A 14,727-nucleotide genomic window follows, 5' to 3' on the forward strand; every position below is an offset into this window, starting at 1 on the left:
ACATGGGTTTCACCAAAGTGGTAAACGTCTAAGATCTGCATCACTTCGGGCTTTCCTCACACATGAAGCTGACACGCCGTGATATAACTTGACTACTGCATTAAACCCATCCCACTCACACACTCACTCACAAACACCTTGTGTTACAGGGTCTGCAGATATCCAGTTATATCAGTGTGAAAGACTGCATTTTCTGATACTGTTTAGTGATATTTCATTGCAGTGAACATAACACTCTGACGGAACTATTGTCATACAAGAGTTACCTCCCTGCAAATTGTCTCCCTTTATCGTAGATCCCTGGACTGTAAACAAAATGTTGACTATTTATGAAGTTAATAGCACGTCTGTTTGTTATGCTCTTGAAAATGTTTTGTTATTAACTGTAAATTTCTCATATTTATATTTTTTTAAGATTTTGCAAATACGAAAATTCATTTTAAGTCGCAAATTCAAGGGGTGGTGAATCGTCCCTGTCTGTCAGGTTGTGAGAATTTTAGTTTCAAAGTTTTACATTTGTAATGAAATGTTTTATTGCACAAAAAGTATATAATAAATATGATATTCCATGTGTCGAGTGAAATATCATGTTTCTCTCATCTCACGAAAAGGAGATATATTTTTTCACCTTTCCCCCCGTCACTCGATGAAAGAAACATGATATTTCACTCAACACATGGAAATATACTGTAACTCACTCACTCTCTCACTGTGTGTGTCTGTGTTGTAGGGTCTCCAGATATCCAGCTATGTGTTAGTAGCTGAGATGTTTCTACCAGCCTATCGTCCAATAGCTGGTGGCATCATTGAGTGTTTTTGGGGTGCAAGCGTCATGGCCCTTGCAGTCATTACCTTTCTTATCCGAGACTGGCGATACGTACAGCTTGCAATTTGTTTGCCAAGTCTGCTGGCTGCATTCTACATATGGTGAGTCTATCATGATCCCTGCGTGGTGTAAGGAGTATCACAAATACTAAAGAAAGGATCTAATTGGGAATTCAAAAGTGAAGGAGTGGAGTTGTGGGAAATGATGGCTACTCTTGTTGGTCACACATAAGGACAGACCCATGAAGATCGGGTTTAGAATAGGTCTTCAGCAAACCCTGCTTGACAGAGGTGACTAATAGGATCAGGTGGTCAGGCTCACTGACTTGGTTGATGCATGTCATCATATCCGAATTTCGTAGATCGATGCTCATGATATCAGTCATTGGATTGTCTAGTCCAGTCCAGACTCAATACAGACTGCAGTCATATAGCTGAAATATTGCTGAGTGCGGCTTTAACAACAAAAAACAAAAGAAACCAACATATAAGGACAACGATATTTTGGGGTTGACAGTTCACCTGCATTACACTTGAGAACAGATTTGTTGATGATGTGGGGAAACACATTTGTGTAAGGTGGGCATCTTGCATGCTAGGGACGATCACAGTATTAATTGACATGTGGAATATACGAAAGGGGGCAGGCATGTGCACTAACTGTAGCAGGTGCAGGTGCAGTATGTGGATCTGTCATTCATTCTTCTTGAGTTGCAACACAGTTATCATCATCTCTTCTAATAGTGATGTACAATGGGGTCCATCTCAAAAGTTTTCAATGGTCACTTGAATCACCATGTTTATCTCTTACTGGTTTCCACACTGATCCTGAGACAGAGAGAAAATTGTGTACAAGTTTAACCTCTACAAGGCATACACTGTTATATACTCGACAAGATCTGTTTTGATATTTTCTTTTCTGAAACTTTTGAAACTTCCCCTTCTCTGTATGACTGCATCTCTTGTTGTCACAAAGTATACATCTTCCTGAGGCAAGAGAGTTAACTGACTATAAAAGTCCAGTTTCCACCCTTGCCGAACTAGGCTGGTATTATGGAGTTAAATTTTGGCTGGACTAACGAGTCTATGCATAGTCCAATCAATATCGTGCACCGAAATCGAAGTACGGTTCGTAAACTGTCGTGCAGATTTCGGTCGATTGTAGGATTTGCAAAGCAGGTATTTTTCAAATCTTTTGATGTTTTAGTCAAGGTGCTCACATGGTTCGATGCATTTCGCAATGTTAGACTCGTTATATCACAATATAGATCTTGATTATCGATCAGATCATCCTGACTCAGCGCTACCATTTTGTGTGAAGCAAACGCAAGTGATATGAGGGGTGGAATCTGATTGGTCCATAGGAGAGGCTTAGAAGGGACATAACTAGTAATAGCCACTGGTGGCGCTACGATTGAGCCCAGTAATTCCAGGCTAGTTCGGCAAGGGTGGAAACTGGACATTTAAAGTCAGTTAACTCTCTTGCCTCGGGAAGATGCAAAGTATAGTGCAGAGGGGCAGGTACGGATTTCTTAGATGCAGGCACATCTGTTTACATTACTCTGCCACTTTAAACCTTAATAAATACAACATTATATTCGTGTTCATGTCATATATTATGTTTATGACACGAGTGTGTAAATACCAGAATTTAGGCACGAGTGTCGTAAACATAGTATGACATTAACACGAAATGTTCTATTTATCACCGAAGAAGATGTTGACATACAGAGACGAATTTGAGTGTTTATCTAAAAGAACAACAAGTCACAACAGCAGACGTCAACAATCTTCCGCTATGACGTTGTTTCTTGTGTGAAGTCATTGCGACCTCACGTTACAATAAGATTCGAATGAAGTCAGCAATGATGGAAACAATACACTGTTGTCTTTTGATATCATCCAAGGGGACATGTGATTTTTATGAACCCCGATATGTTTGCCCTCGTAGGTAATAAAACAGTTTTCTCACTCCTCACAAATTAAGGCATGTTTCACTGTATTTGTGAAATCTTGGAAACGCTTTCAGTATAATGCCTGAGTCTCTACGCTGGATGGTGATGTATGGGAAGCTGGATGGAGCTGAGAAGCTGGTGGAGAAAATGGCCAAGTTCAACAAGAAGGAATTCCCACGAGAAAGCTGGATGTCTGTGAGGGCTATTGCAGAGGGCAGACAAGAGACTCTCAGACAGAAATATGCATTCCTTACTCTCCTGAAAACTCCACGACTGAGAAAAAGAAGTTTAATTCTTTTCTATCAATGGTAAGCATAGCCTGTCTCACTTCATTTGTGCAAACAGTTTTATAAAAACAAAAGTGATTACTTCTGTGCTGTTGATATTTTACAGTTGGCAAAGCTTTCTTTGAGCACACATGTACAAATAATATATATTTGGCCATAATTGCTGTTGCAACTATATGAATGCAATATTGTGCAAAAGTTTATTTAGTCACTTGTCAGCAGAGTTATGGCCCTTGGTTGCCTTATTCTGTAGGTCACAAGTTCTCAATTTGTCTCATTTATGACGCTTGGTTTTCACCAAAATGGTAAACATCAATGACCTGCATGACTTTGGGGATTTTCTCACACATTGGTGTGATGCAAATGTATGATGCAGGGACTTCAACTGAAACAAATTAGGAAATTTTCATTACTTGATCAAATTTTTACAGGAAATCTTTATTTATATTAACCAAATTAGAGTCAGTAAGGAAACTGATCTGAAATCATGTTATAAATTACCCCATGACATTGTTACTTACTCATATGTGATTGGTCAGTCAGAGGATTAACATGACAATCCCCTAATTTTAATAAGGATGGTTGTGATGCAGTTTCAAGTGATAAATTAGCTAATGTAGGTTACAAAATGTTGAGTTGCAGTTCCTAGAACCTGTAGAATTTTCAAAGTGGTGAGGCAGAACACCAAAGTGTAGAATACATGTTTATGTGAGGGGCACCAAACAACTGAAATTGGCACATTATATATCCGATATTGATGTCATATTTATTGCGATACAATGCCTGTCAGTAGAATAGTAGGACACCATTGTAATAAACCTAACCTTTGTGTCGCGGCCATAAAATTTCCGAGTACGTGATGGGATTCGAACCACGGACCTTCTGATCCGAGGTCGAATGCCTTGTCCACATGACCAAAGAGGTTAACCCTGTCAGCAAGCTGACAAGGTAAGGATGTCATCTGTGGGATGACTCCATGCCCCCTGCTACATACTCCCCCATCAGCAGAAGGCACGTCCCGGGCAGCAATGTAGGGTACTGAGGCTTATTTTGCTCAAATTTAATATGAACGTGCTCAGTCCCACGTTGGGTGCCAATGTCGCGGCCATAAAATTTCCGAGTACCGTGATGGGATTTGAACCATAGACCTTCTGATCGGAGGTCGGACGCCTTGTCCACATGACCAAAGAGGTTAACCCCGTCAGCAAGCTGACAAGGTAAGGATGTCATCTGTGGGATGACTCCACGCCCCCTGCTACACTTGCACGACAGGGATAACAGTTGTCACTACTCTATAGAAACAGCTATAGCTGTAGGAATCCGCCTTCACAAAGTTCTAATGAACAGAGATGAAGGGTATTACACCTTGTCTGCCTATGGTGAGTGCCCACTCCCTCTATGTAGACTCTAGGGCTGGGACGAGTTATCTAAGATGTCCAAGGTATCCTAGAATTTCAGGCTTTTTCAGGTGTCTTTAAATGTTATCAGACATTTTAGGTTAACTAATATTGCTGAAGTTTCAATGTGAAGGTCACGTCACTGTACAATCAGTGTGTTTATCAATGAGCTCCCTACTTCAATGTTGTAGGCTGGCTGTCTCTGTCGGCTACTATGGACTGACCTTACGGATCACTTCTCTGAAGGGCAACAAGTACATCATCTTCCTCATCGGAGCCAGTGTTGAGATGGCCGCCTACCTCCTTGACATCATCATCATGAAGTAGTCAGTAAACATTGTATATGTCACAAAGTCTACCTTTTCTGACGACTTGTCCCTGTCAGTTTGTGATCTACGCAATTGGGGTATGATGATATGCATCAACCAAGTCAACGAGCTTGACCACCCAATCATGTTAGTCACCTCTTGCAAAAAGCATAGACGCCTTTTATGACAAGCATGGGTTGCTGAAGACCACATCTAACTCTGTTCTTCACAGGTGTGTTCCTGTGGGGATTCTGGGTTAAAATTTGTCCTCACCACCCTGTACTTGTATGAGGCAACTGATGAATTAGGTAGTCAGACTTGGTGACCTGGTTGATGGCCTGTCATCATATATACCCAGAAGGGGAGCCTTTGCTCATAACATCACTCACTGGATTGTCTGGTCCAGACTTGATTATTTACAGGCCGCTGTCATATAGGTCCAATATTGCTGAGTGCGGCGTTAAACAACAAACAAACAAACTATGATCACTGATCTCATTTTTTGCTTCCCCGAACCCAAGCTTATGTTGTGACACATTTTCTGTACATTCATCTTTAACATTGTAACATCTCCTCTGAAACAACAAAGCCCATGATGCAGACACTTTGCAGGGATGATCCCAGCAATAAGATCAATAACCATGACAATATGGTGTGACTTACTGTTTCAGTGCTAAGCGTCGATATTCCGTTGTGACCTTTGCCTTGCTTGCTGCTGTGACCTGCATTGTTGCTGGTGCCCTTCCCTCCGGTAAAACAGGTAAGGATCTACCGTACACCAGTGCCACATAGATATTTGTTTGTATTTTGACAATAGGCAGCAAGAGAAAAATAACTCTTTTTCAGAAGTATATTTATTTACCACTGTTGTCAGAAGTGTTTACCACTGTTACATCAGAAATATTTACCATGGTTATGTGAGAAGTATTTACCACTGTCATGTGAGAAGTATTTGCAGCTGTTATGTGAGAAGTATTTACCACTGTTATAGCAGAAGTATTTACCACTGTTATAGCAAAAGTATTTACCACTGTTATAGCACAGGTATTTACCACTGTTATGTGAGAAGTATTTACCACTGTTATGTGAGAAGTATTTACCACTGTTATGTGAGAAGTATTTACCACTGTTATAGCAGAGGTATTTACCACTGTTATGTGAGAAGTATTTGCGGCTGTTATGTGAGAAGTATTTACCACTGTTATGTGAGAAGTATTTACCACTGTTATAAGAGGAGTATTTACCACTGTCATGTGAGAAGAACTTACCACTGTTATATCAGAAGTATTTACCACTGTAAAAACAGAAGTATTTACCACTGTTATGTGAGAAGTATTTACCACTGTTATATCAGAAGTATTTGCCACTGTTATAAGAAAAGTATTTGCCACTGTTATATCAGAAGTATTTACCACTGTTATGTGAGAAGTATTTACCACTGTTATAAGAGGAGTATTTGCCACTGTCATGTGAGAAGAACTTACCACTGTTATATCAGAAGTATTTACCACTGTCAGTCGGAGGTATTTGCCACTGTTATAAGAAAAGTATTTGCCACTGTTATATCAGAAGTATTTACCACTGTTATGTGAGAAGTATTTACCACTGTTATAAGAGGAGTATTTGCCACCTTTATATCAGAAGTATTTGCCACTGTTATAAGAAAAGTATTTGCCACTGTTATATCAGAAGTATTTGCCACTGTTATATCAGAAGTATTTACCTCTGTTATATCAAAAGTATTGCCACTGTTATAAGAAAGGTATTTGCCACTGTTATATCAGAAGTATTTACCACTGTTATATCAGAAGTATTTACCTCTGTTATATCAAAAGTATTTGCTACTGTTATAAGAAAGGTATTTGCCACTGTTATATCAGAAGTATTTACCACTGTTATATCAGAAGTATTTACCTCTGTTATATCAAAAGTATTTGCCACTGTTATAAGAGGAGTATTTGCCACTGTCATGTGAGAAGAACTTACCACTGTTATATCAGAAGTATTTACCACTCTTATATCAGAGGTATTTGCCACTGTTAAAACAGAAGTATTTACCACTGTTATGTCAGAAGTATTTGCCAGTGTTATAGCAGAGGTATTTACCACTGTTATGTAAGAAGTATTTACCACTGTTATGTCAGAAGTATTTGCCACTGTTATATCACTGGTTTTCTCCCAGTTGGGAATGATTTTTTTACTGGCCCCTGCTGCCTATGCTTCTGGATCAGATGGTCAAGGCCAGTGATTTGCTTGTCATAATACTCTAACAGTGTACAACGTTACACATGATATTAACACAGGGTAGTGTGGATGAGATTTGATTACTGACAGGGTGCTCTGGTATAGCTGGAATATTGCTTGGTGTGGCATAAAACAACCAACAGATAAATCTGTGAGACATCTCATGATACAATTAAAACCATGCTGACACAAATCTCATGATGCATCAATTGCAGCAGTCACATTTGTGTCAGATTTATGGGTTGCAGATGGCTGATTTCAAGATGTTAATGAACATATGTAGATTTCACTACAAGCAGAGATAACAAATACCAGCTGGCAACCGCTATGTTGAATATGAGAATTCTGGTGTAACAATATATTTTTTTAAAGCATAAATTATTGCATCCCATCACCATTTTTAGATGAACACAAAACATTTATTTATTTACCAAAATTACCTTGAACGATTATTTCATTATCAGTAGTATTTGTTAATATTCGAAAGTACCCTCTTTCACTTATCATTGAATAACATACTTTTGTTTGTTTGGTGTTTATTGCTGCACTTGACTGCCTCCGTGGTGGGGAGTCTGACCAGAGAGCGGAAGGTTCGGGATTCTATCCCCTGTTGCTTCTGAGTCTGAGTGGGGTATTCATTTTAAACTGTGGCATGGTATCTCAGTAGGCTAGCACTATAAAATCGGCATCAGTCCATACTAATACAAACAACCACACACGTGCATGCACATGGCTATATAAGTGCAATAATCACGACGTTAAACCCCATTTCACCTCACCTTATTGCTGCACTCAGCAGTATTCCAGCTAAATTGCGACAGACTGGACAAATTAGTGAGTTTGGTTTGATGACACTTTGAACAGTAGTCCAGTTAGGACATGTCAGCTTGGTGTCTTGGTGACACCAACGATCATAATATGGTGCTGACAAACCTGTAAATATGATCAGGGCAAACCTGGATATGAAACCATGGTCATTGGTTCATGGCATGCCCAAGGGCCGCAACTCAAATTGTGGTGGCCTGGATGACAGAGCCACCCGTGACCCTGCCTGTAGGCAGCTTGGGCTGAATATTTCCAGGGAGTTGAGAACGATAACTGGAAATCATATGGATCAACCGGTCTGGGAACAAATGAACTGATTTGAGCAGATACTAGTATCTGGATAAGTGCAGTATATAATAATCATAATCATCATAATCATAGCAATAAGCATCACAAAACGTTATGTTCAGGACATCCAGCAAATTGTGGGTGTGTGTTTGTAGATACTGAGGATACATGATTTTTTCTGATCTTTTTCTGGAACAAATTATTAATTGTTTAACAAAAACGTACCCTGTCTCCATAATTGCAATTTTTTTGTCCCTGCTATTGCTAATCTTCCAGTGTACTTCATTCCTGATCAAAATAATGAAGAATTTGTTTAAAAGAGAAGGGCATCTTGCAGCCACTTCAAAACGGAGCCTTTGTGCATGACTGTGAATGTTTCTCCTTCACTTGATGAACTTAATGTTTTATCAGCAGTACATCATTAATAGCCTGTTTATAGTTTGTATGTACCTAACTGGCTGTCTGTCTGATCAGCTTCAGAGTTACATCTCACTCTGTCCACCGGGTTTGCCATCGTCGGCAGGTTTGCAGTGGCAGCGCTGTTCAGTTTGTACTTCCTGTACACATCGGAGCTGTATCCCACTGTTATCAGGTATGAGTTATCTAAGAACTGTATCCCACTATTATCAGGTATGAGTTATCTAAGAACTGTATCCCTCTATTATCAGGTATGGGTTATCTAAGAAGTGTATCCCACTGTTATCAGGTATGAGTTATCTAAGAAGTGTATCCCATTGTTATCAGGTATGAGTTATTTAAGAAGTGTATCCCACCGTTATCAGGTATGAGTTATCTAAGGACTGTATCCCACCCTTATCAGGTATGAGTTATCTAAGAAGTGTATCCCACTGTTATCAGGTATGAGTTATCTAAGAAGTGTATCCCACCGTTATCAGGTATGAGTTATCTAAGGACTGCATCCCACCGTTATCAGGTATGAGTTATCTAAGAAGTGTATCCCACTGTTATCAGGTATGAGTTATCTAAGGACTGTATCCCACTGTTATCAGGTATGAGTTATCTAAGGACTGTATCTCACAGTGATCAGGTATGAATTATCTGAGGACTGTATCCCACCGTTATCAGGTATGAATTATCTAAGAAGTGTATCCAACTGTTATAAGGTATGAGTTATGTAAGGACTGTATCTCACTGTTATCAGGTATGAATTATCTAAGGACTGTATCCCTCTGTTATCAGGTAAGAGTTATCTAAGAAGTGTATCCCACTGTTATCCGGTATGAGTTATGTAAGGACTGTATCCCACTGTTATCAGGTATGAGTTATCTAAGGACCGTATCCCAACGTTTTCAGGTATGAGTTATCTAAGAAGTATATCCCACTGTTATCAGGTAAGAGTTATCTAAGAAGTGTATCCCACTGTTATCCGGTATGAGTTATGTAAGGACTGTATCCCACTGTTATCCGGTATGAGTTATCTAAGGACTGTATCCCACTGTTATCAGGTATGAGTTATCTAAGAAGTATATCCCACTGTTATCAGGTAAGAGTTATCTAAGAAGTGTATCCCACTGTTATCCGGTATGAGTTATGTAAGGACTGTATCCCACTGTTATCAGGTCTGAGTTATCTGAAGTTTTTCCCACTTCCATCAGGTATGTGTTTATTATCTCAAGACTGAAGCCAATGGTTATCATTTAGATCTTTTTCTTTCTTTGGCAATTCATGAGTTGAACTGACATGATTAACCTGTGACTTGTGTCTTAAATGATTCTAAATTGAATTCTGTAGTGGCCTTCTTTTGCTTGCAGAAATATTGGAATGGGAACCTGTGCCTTCTGGACCCGAGTTGGGGGCGTCATTGCCCCACAAATAAACAGCCTCGTAAGTGACGTAACTCAAGATATACCATATTTTCTTGTGTATAGTTCACACTTTTTTTCCAAAAAAACACAGCTGTGTAGAAGGGGGTGCGCATTTTACACGCCATAATGAGTTTTGATGTTTTTTCCCCCCCAATGGAAAGACATTACCGGGAGCACGTAACACCGTAAAAACCATGTCAACAAATCCATACTGAAGTACGCAAATTAATCATGTAATTACACTGTCTGGCTATAAAAAGTGTTCTTTGTACTTATGTTTGTAACTTATTTCATAAAATTTATTAAAAATTCCTTTAAATACTGTTTTAATTAATTTCGGCAAAATCGTGTGTAAAGCGATCGGAAGATCGCACAACTCACTGTTATTGACAGCAACCAAGGTGAGATTACCGCTATTGATGCCTTGAAACAAACTTAAGTTGACAGAGAATGGATACATATATCATAAATGCCATACTTTGACTTGTTAAGTCATATTTGTTATAGTTTGAAGATTCTATGTAGTTCTCACGATCATGTGCGTGACTGCAAAGTGTGATGAGGTTTACTTATTGATATTTGTGACAGGTTGATCACAAAGGGTACATGTCAGATTATTCATGTATAAAATATTCATGGCCTTGCGGATTATTTGCACACATCTAGTAATTGATGAAAAAGTCCCCACCTCTGTGAAAAGAAGCAATTGATGAAACAAAAAACGTCTTGGGCATGAACAACATTAGCTCACTCACTCCACCTTGCTGCAGGTATGACTACCACCAACATTGATGTGTCACTCTTGGAGTACAAACACCAGGTGAACTTCAGTGCAGTGATACTTCTTGATATTCTTTTGCAGGGTCACTACACCTCTGAGTCTGTGCCAGTGATTGTGTTCGGTGTGATGATGCTAATCTCAGGCATCTTGGCCATAATGTTGCCTGAAACCCACCTTCAACAGCTGCCAGACACCATTGACGACATTGAGGGAGAGAAGCTGCATTCTGCAGAACTTACTGAGACGGTGAATGAGAAGGAACTGCTGAAACAAGGCACCCAGGAGAAAGATGGTGCTGTCTCAACTAGATTATAGTCCTTATCATATACTTCAATGTGAAAGAATTGAGTTTTCTGAATTTGAGGAAAGTGATATTTTCAAATAACACTTGATATTTCACTGCTGTGAACATAACACTTAATATTTCACTGCAGTGGACATATCACTTTAATGGAACTATTGTCATGCAAGAGCTACCTCCCCACAAATTGTCTCCCATTATCTTAAGTGTCTTGCCCGTACACAAACTGTTGACGTTCCAATTTGGCATACATCGCTTCCTGACGTTTGTTTTTCTCTTGAAAATGTTTTGTTGTAAACTGTAAATTTCGCATTTAACTCGTCATTTTGCAAAGCGCCATTTTTGTAACTTGAACAGCGTGTATTCCTTTGCTTCCAACAGCGGTCTCCTAGTTTTCAAGAATAGTTTTTAAATTGATTTTGTATATAAGAGTTTTAGTGACCTATAATAATTCTTCATAACTTTTATATATTTAAGATTTTGCAAACTCAGAACTACTTTTAAAGTATAAAGGGGAAAACAGATATCTTTTTACTCGTGCCTATGCCACTCATGAAAGTATGTCCTCTTTCCCCCCGTCACACGATAGGAGAAACATGATATTTCACATGACACATGAAATATCCTCTATATTTTTAGGGGAAAGGGAACTTGTTTGATTAAGGGAGAACCTCAGGAGAGAGATGTACATTCTCCACTTCAATATAGTACATCTTGTAGTGGATGGGAACTTGTTAGATTAACAGAGAACATCAGAAGAGAAATGGTGGCCTCTCCACCAGATTATGCTTCATCTTGTAGGGGAAGGGAACTTGTTAGATTAACAGAGAACATCAAAAGAGAAATGGTGGCCTATCCCCCAGACTATCCTTCATCTTGTAGTGGATGGGAACTTGTTAGATTAACAGAGAACATCAAAAGAGAAATGGTGGCCTCTCCACCAGACTATCCTTCATCTTGTAGTGGATGGGAACTTGTTAGATTAACAGAGAACATCAAAAGAGAAATGGTGGCCTAACCCCCAGACTATCCTTCATCTTGTGGAGGAAGGGAACTTGTTAGATTTACAAAGAACATCAAAAGAGAAATGGTGGCCTCTCCACCAGATTATGCTTCATCTTGTAGTGGATGGGAACTTGTTAGATTAACAGAAAACATCAAAAGAGAAATGGTGGCCTCTCCACCAGATTATGCTTCATCTTGTAGTGGATGGGAACTTGTTAGATTAACAGAGAACATCAGAAGAGAAATGGTGGCCTCTCCACCAGATTATGCTTCATCTTGTAGGGGAAGGGAACTTGTTAGATTAACAGAGAACATCAAAAGAGAAATGGTGGCCTATCCCCCAGACTATCCTTCATCTTGTAGTGGATGGGAACTTGTTAGATTAACAGAGAACATCAAAAGAGAAATGGTGGCCTCTCCACCAGACTATCCTTCATCTTGTAGTGGATGGGAACTTGGCAGATTAACAGAGAACATCAAAAGAGAAATGGTGGCCTATCCCCCAGACTATCCTTCATCTTGTGGAGGAAGGGAACTTGTTAGATTTACAAAGAACATCAAAAGAGAAATGGTGGCCTCTCCACCAGATTATGCTTCATCTTGTAGTGGATGGGAACTTGTTAGATTAACAGAAAACATCAAAAGAGAAATGGTGGCCTCTCCACCAGATTATGCTTCATCTTGTAGTGGATGGGAACTTGTTAGATTAACAGAGAACATCAAAAGAGAAATGGTGGCCTCTCCACCAGATTATGCTTCATCTTGTAGTGGATGGGAACTCGTTAGATTAACAGAGAACATCAAAAGAGAAATGGTGGCCTCTCCACCAGATTATGCTTCATCTTGTAGTGGATGGGAACTTGTTAGATTAACAGAGAACATCAAAAGAGAAATGGTGGCCTATCCACCAGATTATGCTTCATCTCGTAGTGGATGGGAACTTGTTAGATTAACAGAGAACATCAAAAGAGAAATGGTGGCCTATCCACCAGATTATGCTTCATCTTGTAGTGGATGGGAACTTGTTAGATTAACAGAGAACATCAAAAGAGAAATGGTGGCCTCTCCACCAGACTATCCTTCATCTTGTAGTGGATGGGAACTTGTTAGATTAACAGAGAACATCAAAAGAGAAATGGTGGCCTCTCCACCAGACTATCCTTCATCTTGTGGAGGAAGGGAACTTGTTAGATTAACAGAGAACATCAAAAGAGAAATGGTGGCCTATCCACCAGACTATCATTCATCTTGTAGGGGAAGGGAACTTGTTAGATTAACAGAAAACATCAAAAGAGAAATGGTGGCCTCTCCACCAGACTATCCTTCATCTTGTGGAGGAAGGGAACTTGTTAGATTAACAGAGAACATCAAAAGAGAAATGGTGGCCTATCCACCAGACTATCCTTCATCTTGTGGAGGAAGAGAACTTGTTAGATTTACAAAGAACATCAAAAGAGAAATGGTGGCCTCTCCACCAGACTATCCTTCATCTTGTGGAGGAAGGGAACTTGTTAGATTAACAGAGAACATCAAAAGAGAAATGGTGGCCTCTCCACCAGACTATCCTTAATCTTGTAGGGGAAGGGAACTTGTTAGATTAACAGAGAACATCAAAAGAGAAATGGTGGCCTCTCCACCAGACTATCCTTAATCTTGTAGGGGAAGGGAACTTGTTAGATTAACAGAGAACATCAAAAGAGAAATGGTGGCCTCTCCACCAGATTATGCTTCATCTTGTGGAGGAAGGGAACTTGTTAGATTAAAAGAGAACATCAAAAGAGAAATGGTGGCCTATCCACCAGACTATCATTCATCTTGTAGGGGAAGGGAACTTGTTAGATTAACAGAGAACATCAAAAGAGAAATGGTGGCCTCTCCACCAGACTATCCTTCATCTTGTGGAGGAAGGGAACTTGTTAGATTAACAGAGAACATCAAAAGAGAAATGGTGGGCTCTCCACCAGACTATCCTTCATCTTGTGGAGGAAGGGAACTTGTTAGATTAACAAAGAACATCAGAAGGGAAATGGTGGCCTCTCCACCAGACTATCCTTCATTTTGTGGAGGAAGTAAGGTTTCAGATGAGGAACCTCACAGATGTAGGACCATGATGACTTTAGTTCATCAGATAATGTTAAGTTGATTTACAGATACTGAAATTATCAAAATTCAGTTAAAATGTTTTTTATGTTGCCAAAAGAATAATTTCCAGCATGACTGAAGGTTCGTTTGGTTAAATACCCAATCCCTCATAGAACATGTAGAATGGGGGCTTCTTCCATTTATCTGAGATAATGTTGTGAAATGTTAAGGGAGGATATATTGCAATAATGAGAAGAATATTCATTCATAATGGTGCTCTTACGACTAACAGCTTTTTGAGAAAATGTGGGGATGTGATGCATATTGTCATGGTATTGGATGCTGTACATTTTGTGAGTTTGGAAGTAGAATCATTTATATGTCTGACAGGTTGATGATGCCATGATGGCAGTAGTTATTGGTGGGATGAATGTTTGTTTTTGTTGCAGATTGATTTCAAAGAAAACGTAATTCTTAAGATAAGAAAGGTGCTTCACAATGATTGTTGCCTGATGCGAGTTCTGTAAGCATTTTCTGTCTGTAATTAATAACAGAGTATTTTAGCTTCCATTTTATTCGGGTGTTTTATTTGTCTTTGTCATC

The 14,727-nt window shown here is 39.3% G+C and overlaps 1 protein-coding gene across 3 annotated transcripts in view; it reads left to right on the forward strand.

Annotated features, from left to right (window-relative positions):
- LOC124134969 (solute carrier family 22 member 6-B-like) overlaps positions 1–12,678 on the forward strand; it is a 37,746-nt gene extending 25,068 nt beyond the window's left edge. For all 3 annotated transcript variants that reach the window (XM_048396060.1, XM_048396061.1, XM_048396062.1), the window contains exons 4-10: positions 731–927; positions 2,855–3,088; positions 4,656–4,790; positions 5,444–5,532; positions 8,604–8,721; positions 9,902–9,974; positions 10,818–12,678. In XM_048396060.1, the coding sequence (XP_048252017.1) occupies positions 731–927; positions 2,855–3,088; positions 4,656–4,790; positions 5,444–5,532; positions 8,604–8,721; positions 9,902–9,974; positions 10,818–11,051 (1,080 nt within the window). In that variant the 3' untranslated portion in view covers positions 11,052–12,678. The remainder of the gene's footprint in view (positions 1–730; positions 928–2,854; positions 3,089–4,655; positions 4,791–5,443; positions 5,533–8,603; positions 8,722–9,901; positions 9,975–10,817) is intronic.
- Positions 12,679–14,727: the final 2,049 nt, after the last annotated feature.

The sequence above is a fragment of the Haliotis rufescens genome, unplaced genomic scaffold (genome assembly GCF_023055435.1).
Source record: "Haliotis rufescens isolate VD_foot unplaced genomic scaffold, xgHalRufe1.0.p SCAF_15, whole genome shotgun sequence".
In the NCBI taxonomy this organism is placed as follows: domain Eukaryota; kingdom Metazoa; phylum Mollusca; class Gastropoda; order Lepetellida; family Haliotidae; genus Haliotis; species Haliotis rufescens.